Below are 18,403 nucleotides of genomic sequence, written 5' to 3' on the forward strand. Positions count from 1 at the left end.
GTGGCTGTCAACATAAGAATGGTAATACCGCCGTTTGAAGAACCTCGTCTCGATACCTTTGTGCATTTAGGTTACCATTTATCACCACTTGGCGCGTTTCCTGATCAAGATTACTTGATACATTGATAGTGAACAGACAATTCAGTGACACAATAACGCTTACTGATTTCTTAACGAAATCGCTATCTTAATTTTTCGTACAAGTGCTGAGAATCTGCTGCTTGTAACAAGTAAAGAGAAACACTCAAGATCTAGACATACATTCTTTTTTTTGCAAAACAGTGGGGTATAGAGTGGGGTATAGGGGAGTGTTTAATGTCTCGACCCAAATATTTCTGAACATATTTGATAAATGCTGCTATTTAGTAAAAACAACTGGCTTGTTAGAGCGCCTATCGGCATAATATATTATACTCTTTTGCTGCCAAAGCATATTATAAAAATATGAATGTATAGCACTTGTATTATTAGCGAGAGGCCTCCATGCAAACACACCTTCCTTTGCAAGAGGTTAGAAACTGATTGTTGCGATGCGATGGAATAGTAGCTGTAAAGGCCAGTCTCAGCAAGCTGCCGACCTGTAAATATGAAAGCACATCCTCCACCAGGAGAGGTGTTTTTCATGAACATTTCTCGATCACATATTATTAAGAGGAAAATTCTAAAGATGAAACTGTCATTGAAACGCAAAGAGATTTGAGGGAGCTCCCAGCCTGCACACATGAAGGTATATCATTAGTAGATATAAGCGGAAAATGTATATCATTAGTCTCGGTCGCTTTTAATGAAATCATGTTTGACTGAGAGGAACATGTTAAAACTTCATGAAAACGCCTGCTTGGATCTAAATTAGAATAACAGTAACCTTCCTCCACGTTTTCGTGACGGCTATTTATTGTAGCTGTGTTTCGATTACCCTTTCCCCTTGAGATTGTTGTGTACCATAACACAGATACATTTGGCTAAGTGTTATTTTTTTATACCCATTGTATTTCCCGTTACCAATGTAATACAACAATCTAATCATTAATTAAATCGGTGGCAATAACAATCTGTAAGTTATGTTTGCACGTGAATCGAACTGGACATGATACAAGCCGATGACCTCAAACTTTTCCGGGAACTTGGTCCATAAAAAAAGGAATAACTCATGAATATTAATGAGCCCAGGATCTAGTTTTGAGTGTTCGTAGAAGTGAGTTCTGCTGTAGTTTCTACGCATTTGTATTTTCTAACCCAATTGAAAGTCACGTATTTTAAATAAACAAAATATCGAAGTTCGTAATACATGTTTATTTATGTCGTACAAGTGCGTTCAGTTTCGAAAGTAGGTCAACCTCGATTTTTCAATTAGGCAAGCGGAGTTTGCTCACGATAATGCTGTTTCGCCCCAAGTACCAACGCACATCCTTTGGTAACTTGTCGTAGTGAGAAATAATTACCTTTGAACAATTCAGAGAACCACAGACGAAGGCTTCTTATTTAGATGGTGGGTGATCTGCACCGGTTGTAGATAGTTGGCTGTGGATAGATGTGGGAGAGTTTTATCGTACTCTCACTGTGTGTTATAGTCAAGGGTTTTTCCGGAGTTGTGGTCTTTTATTTAGAACAACTGAAAATAACAGAAACTACCACACAGAAATGAATGGAAATGTATTTCTCGCGTGGGTCATGGACAAACTCCGCCCCTAGTACCCTGTCTGTAATTGTACCCTGCCCCACACTGAAGTGTTCCAACAACCAAAAGATATATTGCAAAGATACTGTTGTGACTGCTAACGAGAGCAAGCCAGAGTTAAATGACATCACAACAACAATATATTAGGGTCAGTGACAAAGTGAATACGGTTGACAGTTGCAAGAGTCCGAAATTAACTTGGGCCAGATCGCAAACTCCATCTTCAAACTGCCCGTTGAGGAGTCCGTTTGGAGATCAGGTAACGAATCGACATGGGAAAAGCTGTGTGTGTCGATGAAAAAGATCCAGCCTTCATCAAAAAATTGTATCTATCGTTATAGCAGCGAATCAAATGAAATGATTACCCACATATCATTCCACATCCATCCCACCACTGGTGCTATATTGCCAATTCCATGTGTGATCGCAGTTTGCTTTTGGGGGGAACGGAAACGTATGTTTTTTAATCAGACTTCAATTCATTGGAATTTATAAGGAATATTCACGGTTCGAATTCAGGTTCGCCCTGATTTGTTTCTTGGTTTGTCAGCACCACACCTGTGCTCGTGGGTTTCATCAAAGTGTTAAACGTCTAAGACCTGCATTACTTCGGGCTTTCCTCCCACATTAAGCTAACACGCCGTGATATAACTGGAATAATGTTCAAAGCGGCACGAAACCCACTCTCTCACGTTACCGGTTATCCCAAACATGCTTTTACTTTATACAAGTCAGACACGGTGCTAATGTTTAATACTGGTTCTAATTTATTTGAAATCTTACCAGATGCATGTTTTAATGATATTTGTTACACGACTATCAATACCGGAATCTCTCGTCACTGCTATCATATCGTTATGCTGAGGCAATATCCACTTGACTCTGAAACGCCATCAGTGTTGTTATCTAAGTTACATGCTGACTTTGATAAGTGGTATCTAGTTACGTTTGAAAAGGCATACTACGCCATGTGTATAGGGAAAATATCCCGTGAAGATCCGTGTTAGAATAGGTCTTCAGCAACCCATGCTGGCCGTAAGAGGCGATTATGCTTGTCGTAAGAGGCGACTAACGGGATCGGGTGGTCAGGATCGCTGACTTCGTTGATACACGTCATCGATCCCAATTGCGTAGATCGATGCTCATGTTGTCAATCACTGAGTTGTCTGATCCAGACTCAATTCTTTACAGACTCCCCCCATATATCTAGAATATTATTGAGTATGGCGTTAAACAACAAAAACAAGAAAGTCAACAAACAGCTAAAATAAGTAATAACACGAGATATGTTGCCAGTCGATCGAGCAGTTAACATTGAATAATGCCCTTTATCTCGAAACAAAGTTATAGGCTCTGCGTTGAAGATACCTGCCTGCCGATCGACAGAGAGGATGTGTTTTCGTTTCGGGCTGTTAACTTTTTCAAAATGAACGCCAGATGGGAGTGTTCATTTTCCAAATCCTGTGTGTAAAATATATAAATAAAAATTTGTTTGAAACTCATATTAGCTGACGAACGATCATCTACGAATACATTTAAGCGACCCCTTTGCGACTGCACGAAATTTTTCTTTAGCCATTGTTAGCGTTCAGAAACAGCAGTATGAGTGAGTGAGTATGGTTTTACGCCGCTTTTAGCAATATTCCAGCAATATCACGGCGGGGGGCACCAGAAATGGGCTGTACACATCATACTCATGTCGGGATCATACTGACGGGGTGGTGCGTCAATTCCTTATCATTTGCAAAGAGTTGGTCGTTCAATTTACAAAATCTTGACTGGCAACCTTTCAACTTGGCAGGTAACTTTTGTAAGTTTGCTAGTCCGGCTGTCTGGATAGAATTCTTTTGAATATTGAAAACTGCTACAGGTGAAATTACATAGTACAGAGTGTCGAAATACACGGACAATGACCGTAAATAAGCTGAAGATAAAGACAACAACCTTATACTTGGATCAAATATATGTACTTATCTTATATATCAAATACTTGACTTGTTTGGTTAAAGCGGTGTTTTGAGGCATTTTGAACATCAACGACCATCTCTGTAATCTTCCAGGGGCCACGGGTGGCCCAGTCGTCTAACTTCGCCGCGATTCGCTGTGGGTTCGAATCCCGGTTCGCCCCGATTATGTTTCTAGGTTTGTCAGCACCATACCCGTGCTCGTGGGTTTCACCGAAGTGGTAAACGTCTGAGACCTGCTTTACTTTGGGTTTTCCTCCTACATTAAGCTGACACGCCGTGATATAACTGGCGTTAAACCCAACTCACTCACTTACTCACTGTTATCTTCCCTACAGCCAAATGGCTAGTGTACAATGACATTGAGCTTAGCTGTTGTTGATGTCTGTACATAAGTGTAAAGGCCGGGCAAACCAGCCAACGGGATACGATGACACACAACCAGACAAGTAACTACCTCATCCTCACTACACTGAGATCATTTTCAAGCGTTAATAATATAACTCATTTAAATAGCAGTTAAATTTAAAGATTGTATCTGTATCAAACTGGGGAAAACTGGTGTAACTCCCAATCGTCAACTTAAAGCTCCAGCCTTTGGTGTCTAAATTTCACATTTGAGGTACAATCGACCATGCTTTTTCTATGACGATATAGAGGTCTCGTGAAATATCATGTTTCTCTCATCTCATTTCACGAAACACATGAAATATCCTATTTATTATATACTTTTTGTGTAGTTTTCTAACGGAAAAATTTAATTATTTCATTCAAAATGTAAAACCTTGAAAAGTAAATTCTCCCTACCTAACACACATGGACGGTTCACCACCCCTTGTATTTGCGACTTTAAAAGTAGTTTCGTGTTTGCAAAATCTTTAAATATATGAACAAAAGTATATAAAAATTATTTAGGGTCACGAAAATTCCATATCACAAATTTCTATATGATTATATACAAAATAAACTATAACAAAAAATATTCTTGAAAACTAGGAGACCGCTGTTGGAAGCGAAAGAATACACGCTGGTCAAGTAACAAAAATGGCGCTTTGCCAAACGAAGTCTCGCTTGACGAGTTAAATAAGAAATCTACAGTTTATAATGAAACATTTTCGAGAAAATAATAAAAGACAAAACGTAATATTAACCTCATTAATGACCATCTGTCATTATTTTGCCCTGTCAATGTGGAACTAACGTGAAAAGAACGTCAACAGTTTGTGTATGTGCTTGACACTTACGATAAAGGGAGAGAATTTAAGGGGAGGTAACTCTTGTATGACAACAGTTCCGTCAAAGTGTTATGTTCACTGCAGTGAAATATCAAGCTTTATGTTCACTGCAATGAAAATATCCCTTTTCTCAACTTCAGAAAACTCTTTATTATAAATCAAAGAGTGTTATCCCAAACACCTAGTATCATCACTATTTCATGGGGATTTCATAAACACATGCTCGGAATCGTAAAATAGAGCAGATATTTCTTTCTTTTCTTTCTTTTATTACGTTATGCTGACACGTGTGATGTTCATGAAAGCATGTTGTTTCACGCAAATGTTACCTCCACTGAAGTAAGTGAAACCTTTTTCTTTCACGCAGTAATGATTTCATGAATATGAAGCGCTCTGTTTGTTATTTTTTATATTCCCAAATGCAGTCAGTGGTGCACAGGATTTTTTTCTGCCATTATATAAACGTCTATACCATATATAATTCCAACGATGTTGATGTTTTTTCGGTTTTATTATGTATACCATATATAATGTATTATATAAGCACCCTTAAATGATTCTTTTAGCACAGCTAACATTGCTTCATCATCCAATGATAGGCACGCCTTGTGTACACGAGTGACACATGTTGCAGTATCGAGGGCAGGAGCGACAGGCCGTACTCGGTTCTGAGCAGACATTGAGAGATGACTGTAGGGACGCACAGTCGGCTTTAGGATGATCCGCACACTGACTGGAAGTAGTACTCGGTCCGTTGCCATTGGAATGTGCTGAAATGCATTGTGAGATACATTTAAATACAATTATTGTTGAAAGTCGCACGAAACAGAAAATTGAAAAATTGAAAAACTATCTACTTACTGCAGGTCCCACCTTGTAATTCGTAACCATGGAAACATCGGACACAGCGCGAGTCTTCGGTGGAATTACACCCAGCCAGCTCACAACCCACGTTGGTTAAGGGGCAAACTGAAATATAGGATGGATTTGCACTCAGACAGTTGACAACACACGTTGGTTAAGAGGCAAACTGAAATATAGGATGGATTTGCACTCAGACAGTTGACAACACACGTTGGTTAAGGGGCAAACTGAAATATAGGATGGAATTGCACTCAGACAGTTGGCAACCAACGATGGTTAAGGGGCAAACTGAAATATAGGATGGATTTGCACTCAGACAGTTGACAACACACGTTGGTTAAGAGGCAAACTGAAATATAGGATGGAATTGCACTCAGACAGTTGGCAACCAACGATGGTTAAGGGGCAAACTGAAATATAGGATGGATTTGCACTCAGACAGTTGACAACACACGTTGGTTAAGGGACAAACTGAAATATAGGATGGATTTGCACTCAGACAGTTGACAACACACGTTGGTTAAGAGGCAAACTGAAATATAGGATGGATTTGCACTCAGACAGTTGGCAACCAACGATGGTTAAGGGGCAAACTGAAATATAGGATGGATTTGCACTCAGACAGTTGACAACACACGTTGGTTAAGGGACAAACTGAAATATAGGATGGATTTGCACTCAGACAGTTGACAACACACGTTGGTTAAGAGGCAAACTGAAATATAGGATGGATTTGCACTCAGACAGTTGACAACACACGTTGGTTAAGGGGCAAACTGAAATATAGGATGGAATTGCACTCAGACAGTTGGCAACCAACGATGGTTAAGGGGCAAACTGAAATATAGGATGGATTTGCACTCAGACAGTTGACAACCCGCGTTGGTTAAGAGGCAAACTGAAATATAGGATGGAATTGCACTCAGACAGTTGGCAACCAACGTTGGATAAGGGGCAAAGTGAAATATAGGATGGAACTGCACTCAGACAGTTGGCAACCAACGTTGGTTAAGGGACAAACTGAAATATAGGATGGAATTGCACTCAGACAGTTGACAACCAACGTTGGTTAAGGGACAAACTGAAATATAGGATGGATTTGCACTCAGACAGTTGACAACACACGTTGGTTAAGGGACAAACTGAAATATAGGATGGAATTGCACTCAGACAGTTGGCAACCCGCGTTGGTTAAGGCGCAAACTGAAATATAGGATGGAATTGCACTCAGACAGTTGGCAACCCGCGTTGGTTAAGGGACAAACTGAAATATAGGATGGAATTGCACTCAGACAGTTGGCAACCAACGATGGTTAAGGGACAAACTGAAATATAGGATGGAATTGCACTCAGACAGTTGACAACCCGCGTTGGTTAAGGCGCAAACTGAAATATAGGATGGAATTTCGCTCAGCCATTTCACAACCCACGTACGGTAGGGGAAAACTGAAATAAAGGATGGATTTGCACTCAGCTATTTGACAACCCACGTTGGTTAAGGGGCAAAGTGAAATATAGGATGGAATTGCACTCAGCTATTTGTCAACACACGTTGGGGAGGGGACGCACTGAACTATGGGATGGACACAATTACAAACGCCAAGTTGGAACTAAATAGGAAGTCGCAGTCTGTGTGACGCTGATTTTAGTAGTAAGTAAATTATGAAACAAGCAAATGCTTAGCCCTGATACCCTCAACATCAAAGGACACTAGTGGCTTACATTTAGCTTTGTATGTATGTTTTGTTTTGATATAATGACGGCAGTTATTAGTTTTTAGCTAAAAATTATGCTGATTCGAAGACAATCAAGACTGTAAACGAGAACTGGACAACCAAGTGAAACTTACAAAACGTCGACACCATTCTCGAGTATCTATTTGGCGAAATAGTTGTGAACAGCTTATGAATTGGTCACGGAAAATCAGTGATAACACCAGGCTTCATGCACAATACTGGAAGTAACCGATTGGGGTTGTGTTCTTCGTAGATGATGCTTATACAGTAAACTACGGTTATAACGAACTCAAAGGGACCACTAATTTTAGTTCGTTATAACCGTAGTTCGTTATTAGCAAAATATACAACATATATACAACAAATGACAGGGACTAAAATATAAGTTCGTTATATCGGCCAGTTCGTTATAAGCGTGTTCGTTATAAACGTAGTTTACTGTAGGTAAGCAGAAGTAAAATAACTTCAATCTACGAAATAAGAACCACTAGATACGTAATACTATACATTCAGTATTCGTAGCAGTGATACAACACCAATTACGGTTCAAAACGATAAGAATATTTACCATCACAGGCTGTTCCGCTGATGAAGAAGCCAGGAGCACACTTCCTACACCAGTGTTTGAAGCAGCCGTCTCTGACGACGTCCACACAGTCAGGGATCAGGATCGTGGACGGACACGCTGACAGAGGACATAATGCCAGGGATAAGCATCCGAAAAACGTTAAAAGGAAACTAGATGAGAATTATAATGTTCAGAATGGGAAATCAGCTCCACGGGAACTGTTGCAGGCTGGTATTATATGAATGAATCACTGAAAATCAGTATGACACTAGGTGTTCTCAACGTAAGTAATGACTCACGAATACATTGGCCGTCCACTTCTAAGTATCCATCTTTACACTTGGTGCAAGTCACGTCATTGGCATCACTACAGATGACTTCGTCGCATGTTGGGTTTGGGGAAGGGCATTCTGGAGGAACATGTAAGAAAGCAAGTAGGTATTAAAGAAACGTATATTTAATGAGTAAAGTTACATGGTAAACATAATCAAAACCTTACCCTTACACGTGCTCCCAGCTAGGAAGAAGCCCGTATGACAACTGACACATCTGACGTCAGTTGTGGAGGAGCAAACGTGATCCCGACATCCGACGTGGAGACGGGGACAGACTGTATTGGATGCAAAGAATGATATAAGATGGATGTCAAAAAATACTGTTAGATATTGTTTTTTTAACTTAAATATGCATGAATTATTTGAAAATATATCATTGACGTTATGTGACGTTTTAGATAAGGTTGATAGAGAAATCCAAAACGTCAACAATAGAATAGTCAGTCTCGAATATCTGCCGAAACAGATATTATATGGTGTGAAAGGCATTATAGTGATGAAAACAATATGAATGGATCTCTAAAAATCAGTGCTGACACTGGTTGTTAACGAAAGAGGTAAGTAGCCCTGCTCTACCGGCAGCACCCTCCTCTCACAGTTTAAATTAAGTAAGGAGAAAGGAGGTGTCATTTAAATTTAAATTGGATATCAGGCTGCATCGTATTGACAAGGGACGTGTCATGTTGAGTACATTTCTCTGATTGTCTACTATAAAATATCTGGAATGACTTAGCCAGGCCTCTGATGGTGAAACCTTGACTGAAGAGGTCTATAAGGAACCATCACCTTCACACGCAGTGGCTTCACGGTAAAACCCCTGCTCGCACCTGTTGCACCACCAGAAGAGACACCCGACTGATGCCTCTTCCTCGCAGTGCAGGATAGGGGTGTGGGGTGGACAGGCTGAAATAGCAGATACAACACACATTATCACAAGTGAATGAATGAGCTGAGGTTCAATGGGCTCAGTCACATAAAAGAGTGAAAGGTAAATTTGAGGGGAAGCCGAAAGTGATGATTGTCTTTCACGAGAAGAGGTATGGTGCTGACACACCATGAATCGTAATCAAGACGAATCTCGGATTCTATCCAATGACAAGCATATACTGACAAAAGTGATTGTCTGGTTTCGCAGAGCCACTCTTTTTCAACTTCTGCATGATCCGAACATCCATCTGATGACACCTTCTACTGTACATTGTATTTCTGATAATCAACTTACTTTGGCATCTTCCTTCAACCTGCGTGTACCCAGCCCGACAACGCACACATCGAGGAGGGTTAAGATCTGGACACTCCGCAAACTCACAGTTACTGATGTTGTCGGGACAACCTAATGAAGTAGTAATTCAAATTATTAAAATTGTAAGAACCACATAGATGTCTGATGAAGATTGTCAAGAAACCACGACACAGCTTTATTTTTATTGACAGTCGTGTAAAAGAAGTAAAATATTTGGTTTGGGGTACATATATTTCAATGTTGTTTTATCAAATATTCTGAAACAGAAAATATTAATGATATTGCAACAGACATGTTTCATGGATATACTGGAAATAATCCACTGCCTACCTTTGACCGTTGTTTCGCATGTAGAGCCAGTAAATCCAATTGGGCAGTGACACGTGGCTTTCTGTGCCTGCACTAAACATGTCCCTCCATTCAAACAAGGGCCGTTTTGATGACAGGGGTTGTGAGTTTCACATCGATGACCAGAATAGCCAGGATGACATCGACACACAAAATGGTGACCTCTGTTGACGCATGTTCCTTGATGACAACGATTGACGATACAATGGTCGACGTGTTCACACGTGTCACCTGTGAAACCACGGGGACAGAGGCAGGTGTGGTTTCCTCGCAGCTCAACACACGTGCCTCCATTCTTACAAAGACTATCTGAACAAAGCCCTATCACTGTCTCACAATACTGTCCAGTGAACCCTGAGGTACAATCACAGCCAACGCCGTTCTCTTTCTCTGTAGAGGAGCCGCCATTCTTGCAAAGACACTTTTCAAAACCTGGGGACACCAGAAGAGGAAACACGACCTGTATTTTTGTCACGCTGATAACCTTCATGTACTTCCTACAGTGACGAACACCTTGTGTCATCCCTATTTGATAGTGATACACAAACACATGCATGTGATATCGTCGGAATCATAAACTGGACTCTGCTTTTAGCACACATGTCTTATGATTATGGAGAGGGTTTCAGTGCCTTATTAATAGAAAGGTTGCAGAGCTTATCGGCACAGTTTAGTTTCTCAGATTCATATTAACAAATACAAGTGCCAGATAACTATGATTTTTCATGACTCACTGCAAAGTTTTCATCACATGCTCATTTCCGGATCATATTTTAGCCAGGTCCAACTAATGTAATATATATCGCATACACGTACATGTAATAGCTGCCAATAAAGTGTCTTTGAAGATGAGCATTAGGGATTGTATACCTGTGGTTGGAGAGGTTCTTGTACTTTGAGTTTTAACATCAGGTTTAGGCTTTGTAAACATCATCTGTAGTGTGGACATGACAACTCTACTATCACAGTGCATCCCTGAATAGAACATGATCGATAGTGTCAGGAACCAACAGAAAGTTGACGAGGGTGTTCAAATGAATGAACATGTACGTTACCCAAGAAGTAAACTAATGCATGGTGGTTATTGAACATGACACAGATATATATATAGGAGGGAATTAAAGGGATTGTATCAACAATTTTATCATGTTTGTTGGAGAGAGCAGCATGTTGTCTCAGGGTATGTCCAAGAATGTGTGCGATATCCATGTATGCTGATGCATCAACACATTTAGTTTCAAGGTTAGGCATCAATAGGGTCTTAACTTGTGTTAATGTTGGCTGAAAATTTTGCACCATTTCTGGCATGTACCGATATTATGAATGTGCGGTCAGAAAGTGAAATTTAAGAAACGTCAAAGCTATACGTTTCCAATATGAACTTACCACTAAATCCAGGAGGACATGAACAAGTGATATTTGCCCCGGTGGCATGGCAGGTTCCTTGATTCTGACAAGGATTGCTGGTGCAGGGGGTGGTCTCACAACGTGTGCCGTTAAATCCAGATGGACAGGAACAGTTGAACGTTGACCCAGTAGGACGACATGTTCCTTGATTCTGACAAGGATTGCTGGTGCAGGGGGTGGTCTCACAACGTGTGCCGTTAAATCCAGATGGACAGGAACAGTTGAACGTTGACCCAGTAGGCCGACATGTTCCTTGATTCTGACAAGGATTGCTGGTGCAGGGGGTGGTCTCACAACGTGTGCCGTTAAATCCAGATGGACAGGAACAGTTGAACGTTGACCCAGTAGGCCGACATGTTCCTTGATTCTGACAAGGATTGCTGGTGCAGGGGGTGGTCTCACAACGTGTGCCGTTAAATCCAGATGGACAGGAACAGTTGAACGTTGACCCAGTAGGACGACATGTTGCTTGATTCTGACAAGGATTGCTGGTGCAGGGGGTGGTCTCACAACGTGTGCCGTTAAATCCAGATGGACAGGAACAGTTGAACGTTGACCCAGTAGGACGACATGTTCCTTGATTCTGACAGGGGTTTTTGGTGCAGGGGGTGGTCTCACAACGTGTGCCGTTAAATCCAGATGGACAGGAACAGTTGAACGTTGACCCAGTAGGACGACATGTTCCTTGATTCTGACAAGGATTGCTGGTGCAGGGGGTAGTCTCACACGAGATACCGCTGTAGCCAGGCGCACATTCACACTGGTGTCTTGTTCCATTAATGCGACACGTTCCGTTATTCTTACAGGTTGAGGCTCTGCATGGTGTTGTCTCACAATATAAACTGCCGTGCCCTGGGAGACATGAACAGTTGAAGGTGTACCCAGCAATTACACACGTTCCTCCGTTGTTGCACGTCAAGGAGTGTTTGTACACATTACCGTATGGACATTTACAGCTTCCGCCCATCTGACATATTCCTGATTTCTCGCAGACATACCTGTCATGTCCAGACAAATACGACCACCTTCGTGGTCGAGTGGTAGAGCGTCTGCCCGGAGAGCGGAAGGTCGGGGGCTCGATCCCCGACCGCGTCATACCAAAAGACGTTAAACGATAGCACTTGTTACCCTGTCTGACGCTCGGCATTAAAGGGCTAAAACAAGGACTGGTCGGCTCGGAGTCAGTATACTGTGTCTGAGTGGAGTATTCATGTTAAACAGCGGCATGGTGGGCTTGCACTATAAATTCAGCATTAGTCCGAACTAGTACAAACACACACACACACACACACACACACACGCACACACACACACACACACACGCACGCACGTACGCACGCACGCACGCACGCACGCACGCACGCACGCACACACACGCACACGCACACGCACACGCACACGTGCATGCATGTCGCTATATTAGTGTAATGATCTTGGAAGCGACGTTAAACCCCATTTAACCTCACCCCCGGAAACATGTATGAAGCTTGATTACATAAATGTAAAATAGACACAGTAGTTATAGATCTAAAGTGAAATTACTCAGAGGCATATTACATGGTAGTCGAGAGGGATTTCTTAGTATTTGGTAGATATGTCTGCAATGCAGGAGTCATTTTTTGATGATGTACTACCTTTAATGCACCTTTTCGTCCCATCCGGGGCACACGTGTAGTGATCTGCTGGTCCTGGGTCACACAGGACAGAACACCTGGGTCCGTAGTAGTGGGGGTCACAGGTCACAGTGATGGTCAGAGTTAACCTGGAATAACGGGTCACGCCTTATTTGCAATGACAATGTCAGATTGTCCGGCTTTTATATAACTATAACTGAAGACAACAATGGAGTATTGTATAAGAAGTATTGTATAATCTGATGTATGTTGGGACCTGCATTATGACACAGGGCGCACTCGTTATCAACAATATTCAAAGCAGTGACGCACCTTGCATCTTTGTCAGTGAGAGTGATGGTGGTGCCATTGTGAGACGGCGGTAGAGGTGTCGTCATGTCATCTAGAGGAAGTGGTGTGTTTGACAGCCAGTAATCATCACCCACTTTAGCCTCAAACACAGCGCCTGTCTGAACACACAAGGATTATGTTTGAATACGGAGTTCAGTGATGCTCAAATGACATGTAGCTTTGACTCGGTTTTCCTGAGTGTGTTTCTCCTGTTGCAAGTTTCAGTGAGAGAGAGTAGGGTTTTACGACTCATTTAGAAATAATCTTTTCAACTTCACGGCATTTACACCAGGAATTGGCTTCCCATGTAGAGAATCGAACCCAAGTCTTTTTCGTGCATCTTCAGAGTCTGGGTAGATTAGTAATTGTCTTCATTGATACTTCTACCCGTTACGTACGTTCTCCCTTGTGCTCATTAATCTCATGTGCTTATTAATACCATTGTCCTCCAAACGTGTTACATACGATTCATGACATAAAGCCCCAGGAATTTTATGGAGAATGCCGGACAACTTATAACTGATCACAAGTGGTTATGTTGTCATTGTCTGTTCTTAAAATATACCTAGGTCGAACCCTTATATTACATTTCAATTCTACCCGTGAAGATCCGGGTTAGAACAGGTCGTCAGCTACCCACTCTTGTCGTAAAAGGCGACTATGCTTGTTGTTAGAGGCGACTAACGGGATCGAGTGGACAGGCTCGCTGACTTGGTGGACGAATGTCTTCGTATCGATGCTCATGATGTCAATCACTGGATTGTCTGGTTCAAACTCGATTATTTACAGACTGCCGCCTTATACCTGGGCTATTGCTGAGTGCGGTGGTAAACAACAAACACACATTTTATTCGCTGGTGATGCTCAAAATTCTCTTTCACTTTCGTCACTGGAGTCTAATTTTCAAATTATATTTGGCAGTCTGCAATATTACTGAATTATATCAAATTACCATAAATTAAATTGTGCAATAGGTTCTGCATGATTGAAACAGATACACACTGACTTACATAAAAGCTGAGCGCGTGTAGCTGTCACTAGAAAGCACCAGTACAGTCCAGTTCTGTCCAGAGAACAAAAACTCAACTATCGACCACTGCATGCAGATCTCGCACTGTATTCCGACCACCCTCTATGTTCACGTAAAGTGTACAGAGTTATTTATGATTTTTAAGTATTCAAAAGTGCAAAAGTCGCTTTATATCGTGTTTATATGAGTCTTAAACACCCATATGCAGGCTTTAAATGTCATTAAAAAAACTTGGACCTGTTTTATTCTCCCCACGCTAAACCATGTTCATACACCCTGAATATTATGGTTGAACAACAGTGCTCCAATTTTCACATTGTATATATGCGTTTTGTGGTTAAAGTACGGTAATGTCCTTGCTGGAGATGTAGACGTCATGTTATGGCGACCAGCAACTCGACAATGCTGTCAGATTACCTGTAAGGTTTTGAACGACTTGACAACGGGATTGGCTACCCCGCCATTAATGCTCGTTCCAAATATGACGTCCCTTGTTTCCTTGTACATGTCACTCATCTTTGTGCAGGAACTGTGATACAGTAACGCTCATCCCTCATACATACAAGAACAAAATGCGATCGGAAATAACATGTAAGGAAGCAATAAGATATGTACATGTAATGTGTGGTTTATACATTGTAACCGAGAAATAGATACGTTCGTCCCAAATTCGACTTGTACTGGGACCTTAAGTTATGCAGGCGTCGGTATATGGCTGAAATAATGCCTATTGATGTGACTTCATCTGACTTTGACATGAGTACATGTACCTTGGTCAGCAGCGCTTTGAAACTGTTACATCAGATAACATTGAACGTCCAACACTACTAATGTTAACCATGTACAATAATACAGTATTAGTTTTATCAGAACTATAGGTCCAATACAAAGAGAATGTTAACCCAACGTCACGTTGTTTATTGTCAGATTGAAGTTTGGTATTTCATGAAGTTACACATCATTTGACATCATTTGATATAAGATAAAAAGACTTACACGTTATTGGACAAACCCTTCAGACAAAAGGTGAACATCAGATCACAGGGATGAGATGCAAATAAGCCTCCCTTGCATCCTGTGTCTAATGACTTGTGGTACTCCAGTAGATGTACAGACACACTGCCGCTGCTGGTACAGGGCTGTCGGAGAGAGAGATGCACATGAGACAGCAACAATCAAATCAAAAATATATTTCTTTTTAAAATAGATGCAGCATTTAACAGGATATTAAACTGAATGACAAAATACCACCTATTTACTTACCTCAATCCAGTAAACAAACGACAAAACAACAATAAACATGCAGTTCCAGTTCCACATGGTGCTTTACCGTATGTATAGAGGTATACACTGTGTCTTTTTCCTATGTGACTGTTGTCCGGATGTGTACTATAGGTCTGTCCACCTAAATGAATACTCGCTGTATACCTGCTTATTCTTTCCCCTTAACAGTGCAGATACAGGCAGTTATATCAATCCTCCGACACAGCGGGAAGTTCTGTATCTGTCAACTACTGATGTCTGATGTTATCGTTCACTATCAGTATCACAGGAGTGAATACACTGTAAGATATTATATCAATCGTTACTGGGTCACATTAACTAGGTATCAGAGTGCTTGTGATTTCTGAACCATATACGCAACCGATTCCAGTGGGATTCATAACATTGACCATGACGCCAGACTACATATAATATTGCATGTCATTGTTCTGATAACATATATTAGTCATGGACAGTATACATGAGATTACAGTCCGTGCAAATAACGATCGGTATTAGGAAGCGGTCAATTGAACTATCAAGAAGAAGTGGACCAGATGAAGTCCATTTATCAACTCCAAACTCAGCGCCTGTGAGGTTTGATGTAGATATCTTCATATTGTGTTATGACCTTTAAAGGCTCAATTACGTCTGTCCATTCCAGCAAGGCGCGCACCGCATCATTCTTTCGAAGTATACCTTGGATGGGTTTATTGGAATAGCGTATTACCACCATTATTTGGTGAATCGGCAGTGATCAACTTACTAGTAGCGTGGGAAACGATTTGTGACTTGGTTTGAAAACCTCGCCAACATCTAATACTTGTCGCTCTTCCGTGAGCAGGTTCTGTAGCAAAACAAGTTATATCACGGGGACATGGTACAGAAAGCCTGGGGTTGCTCTCTCAATCTTGACATTGTTTGTAATGTCATCAGATCAACACTTATACATTCTTATAATAAAGGTTACATTTCTACGCTATCACAATCATAACCCTCGTCAAAATCAATGCAAATGGAACCATTTGCTAAACATGGTAAGTTGGCATTTTGATGAGAGTCAATTGTTTATTAACGTTTGCAGGTAGCTGATGATATATCAAATGAAATGACAAATGTGAATATCGGGTAACAAGGATGAAAACGAAAGAATTCTCCGTTGAACCCTGCGTCTGATAACCTGTGGTGCCCCAGTAGATGCCGCTGATGGAGCAGGATTGAAAGGTATTATAATGATAACATCATATAAAACATATATTACAGTTATCCTCAATCTTAATCCATTAAACATATAGTATATCCGCTTCTATCTACAAATGTCTATATTCAGCATGCTAAGTCACACCGTTTGAATTCGGATTACATTATTTGATTTGTTTGTTTGTTTGTTATTTACACCTGTCACGTGTCCACTTCCAAATTGAAATAACATATTAACCCGGAAATCTCTTCGCAAAATAATTCTGTGTGGAACCATCAAATAACAATGAAATGGTCTACAATTAACAATTGTGTAGTAAAATTAACTAGTTCTACAAATTAATACAAAATACTGTGAAGTGATTTTAATGGCAGTACACAACAGAGTGACAGTACAAAATGTACTGGCAGTTACAAGGGCAATATAAAATTCAATAGCATTTGTAATAGCAATAGAGTCAGTGATAATAATATTCGCATGGCATCAACAGCGGTCAAGCTTCAAAATCGGCCTAGGCTGGATATCCAGGGTGAATAAAATTATCTTCACACAACCGCTGGTCTTGATGTACTGCTAGATGAGGCATGCGTTTGCCAATTTAATAGTCTAAATACCTTCTAGAAAGTTCAACGCCATGCTGGATTAGTTTATAGCTATTCTGGAAAATGCCAGATTACACTTAACTCCAAAAGTATTAAAATGTAGTAACTTCCGCACTACTGTTTACATTTAATACATTCCTGATACATTCCTGACAACTTATTATTGTTAAAATACATTGTTACGAACTTCTATTGAATCTCAACAGAAACAATGTAACAAAATTACAACAAACAATAAATTTCACTGCCATATAAAATGCCTGACCCTGCAATATTCCAGCTATAATATGTGACGACGGCCTGTAAATAATCAAGTGTGGACCACACAATCCAGTGATTGATATTAAGAACAGCCATCCACGCTGTCGAGGTACGAGGATACTTAATCAACCAAGTCACCGAATCTGATCCACAGAGTCGCCTCTTAAGACCAGCATCCATGTGGATTGCTCGGGACCAATTCTAACCCGGAATCCCTAAAGAGGTATATTTTTAAATACGGATAATTAGCACATATGAACCATCTGGTATGAATCAGCACTGAACCGTAATGCTATCCATGTTGAACACATTTTGTGTTATCTTTCGTACTGTTGAGATAATGACATCCAACAGAATCTAATTATTAGGACTGTTATCTCTGATCATAGTCCTATTTGAGACATGCATATAACAGTTACATGACCAAGGTCGGTTGTTGGATTACATTATCCGAGATCATAATAAAGTATACCCAACTGAAAACTGGAATTCAAGTGACACGATAGCGCATTTACTGATTTTCTTCCTACTGATTGAAACTATATGTTAATTCGTGTACAAGTGCAGAGATTTTACAGCGAAGAAAAACGTTAAAGAAACCCCCCACAGTTGGGGACACCCCATTACGGGACACTTTGACCGACCACTGAAACGAATAACAAGAAGTCGATATCAGCCAATGAGAAAGCAGCTTTCTCGAGCTT

At 40.7% G+C, this 18,403-nt stretch overlaps 1 protein-coding gene across 1 annotated transcript; it reads right to left on the bottom strand.

The window, feature by feature from the left end:
- Positions 1–5,389: 5,389 nt before the first annotated feature.
- LOC139468938 (neurogenic locus notch homolog protein 2-like) lies at positions 5,390–17,472 on the bottom strand. The gene is made up of 14 exons (XM_071251078.1): positions 17,451–17,472; positions 14,790–14,917; positions 13,325–13,461; positions 13,013–13,140; positions 11,358–12,230; positions 10,842–10,946; positions 9,954–10,403; positions 9,603–9,713; positions 9,167–9,283; positions 8,545–8,655; positions 8,345–8,455; positions 8,046–8,162; positions 5,739–5,846; positions 5,390–5,647 (listed from the first exon to the last, which is right to left on the bottom strand). The coding sequence occupies exons 1-14, from the start codon at positions 17,470–17,472 to the stop codon at positions 5,463–5,465; spliced, it is 2,703 nt and encodes a 900-aa protein (XP_071107179.1). The 3' UTR covers positions 5,390–5,462.
- Between the last annotated feature and the right edge of the window lie 931 nt (positions 17,473–18,403).

Source organism: Haliotis cracherodii, unplaced genomic scaffold (assembly GCF_022045235.1).
Source record: "Haliotis cracherodii isolate W230 unplaced genomic scaffold, xgHalCrac1.p SCAF_2, whole genome shotgun sequence".
Lineage (NCBI taxonomy): Eukaryota > Metazoa > Mollusca > Gastropoda > Lepetellida > Haliotidae > Haliotis > Haliotis cracherodii.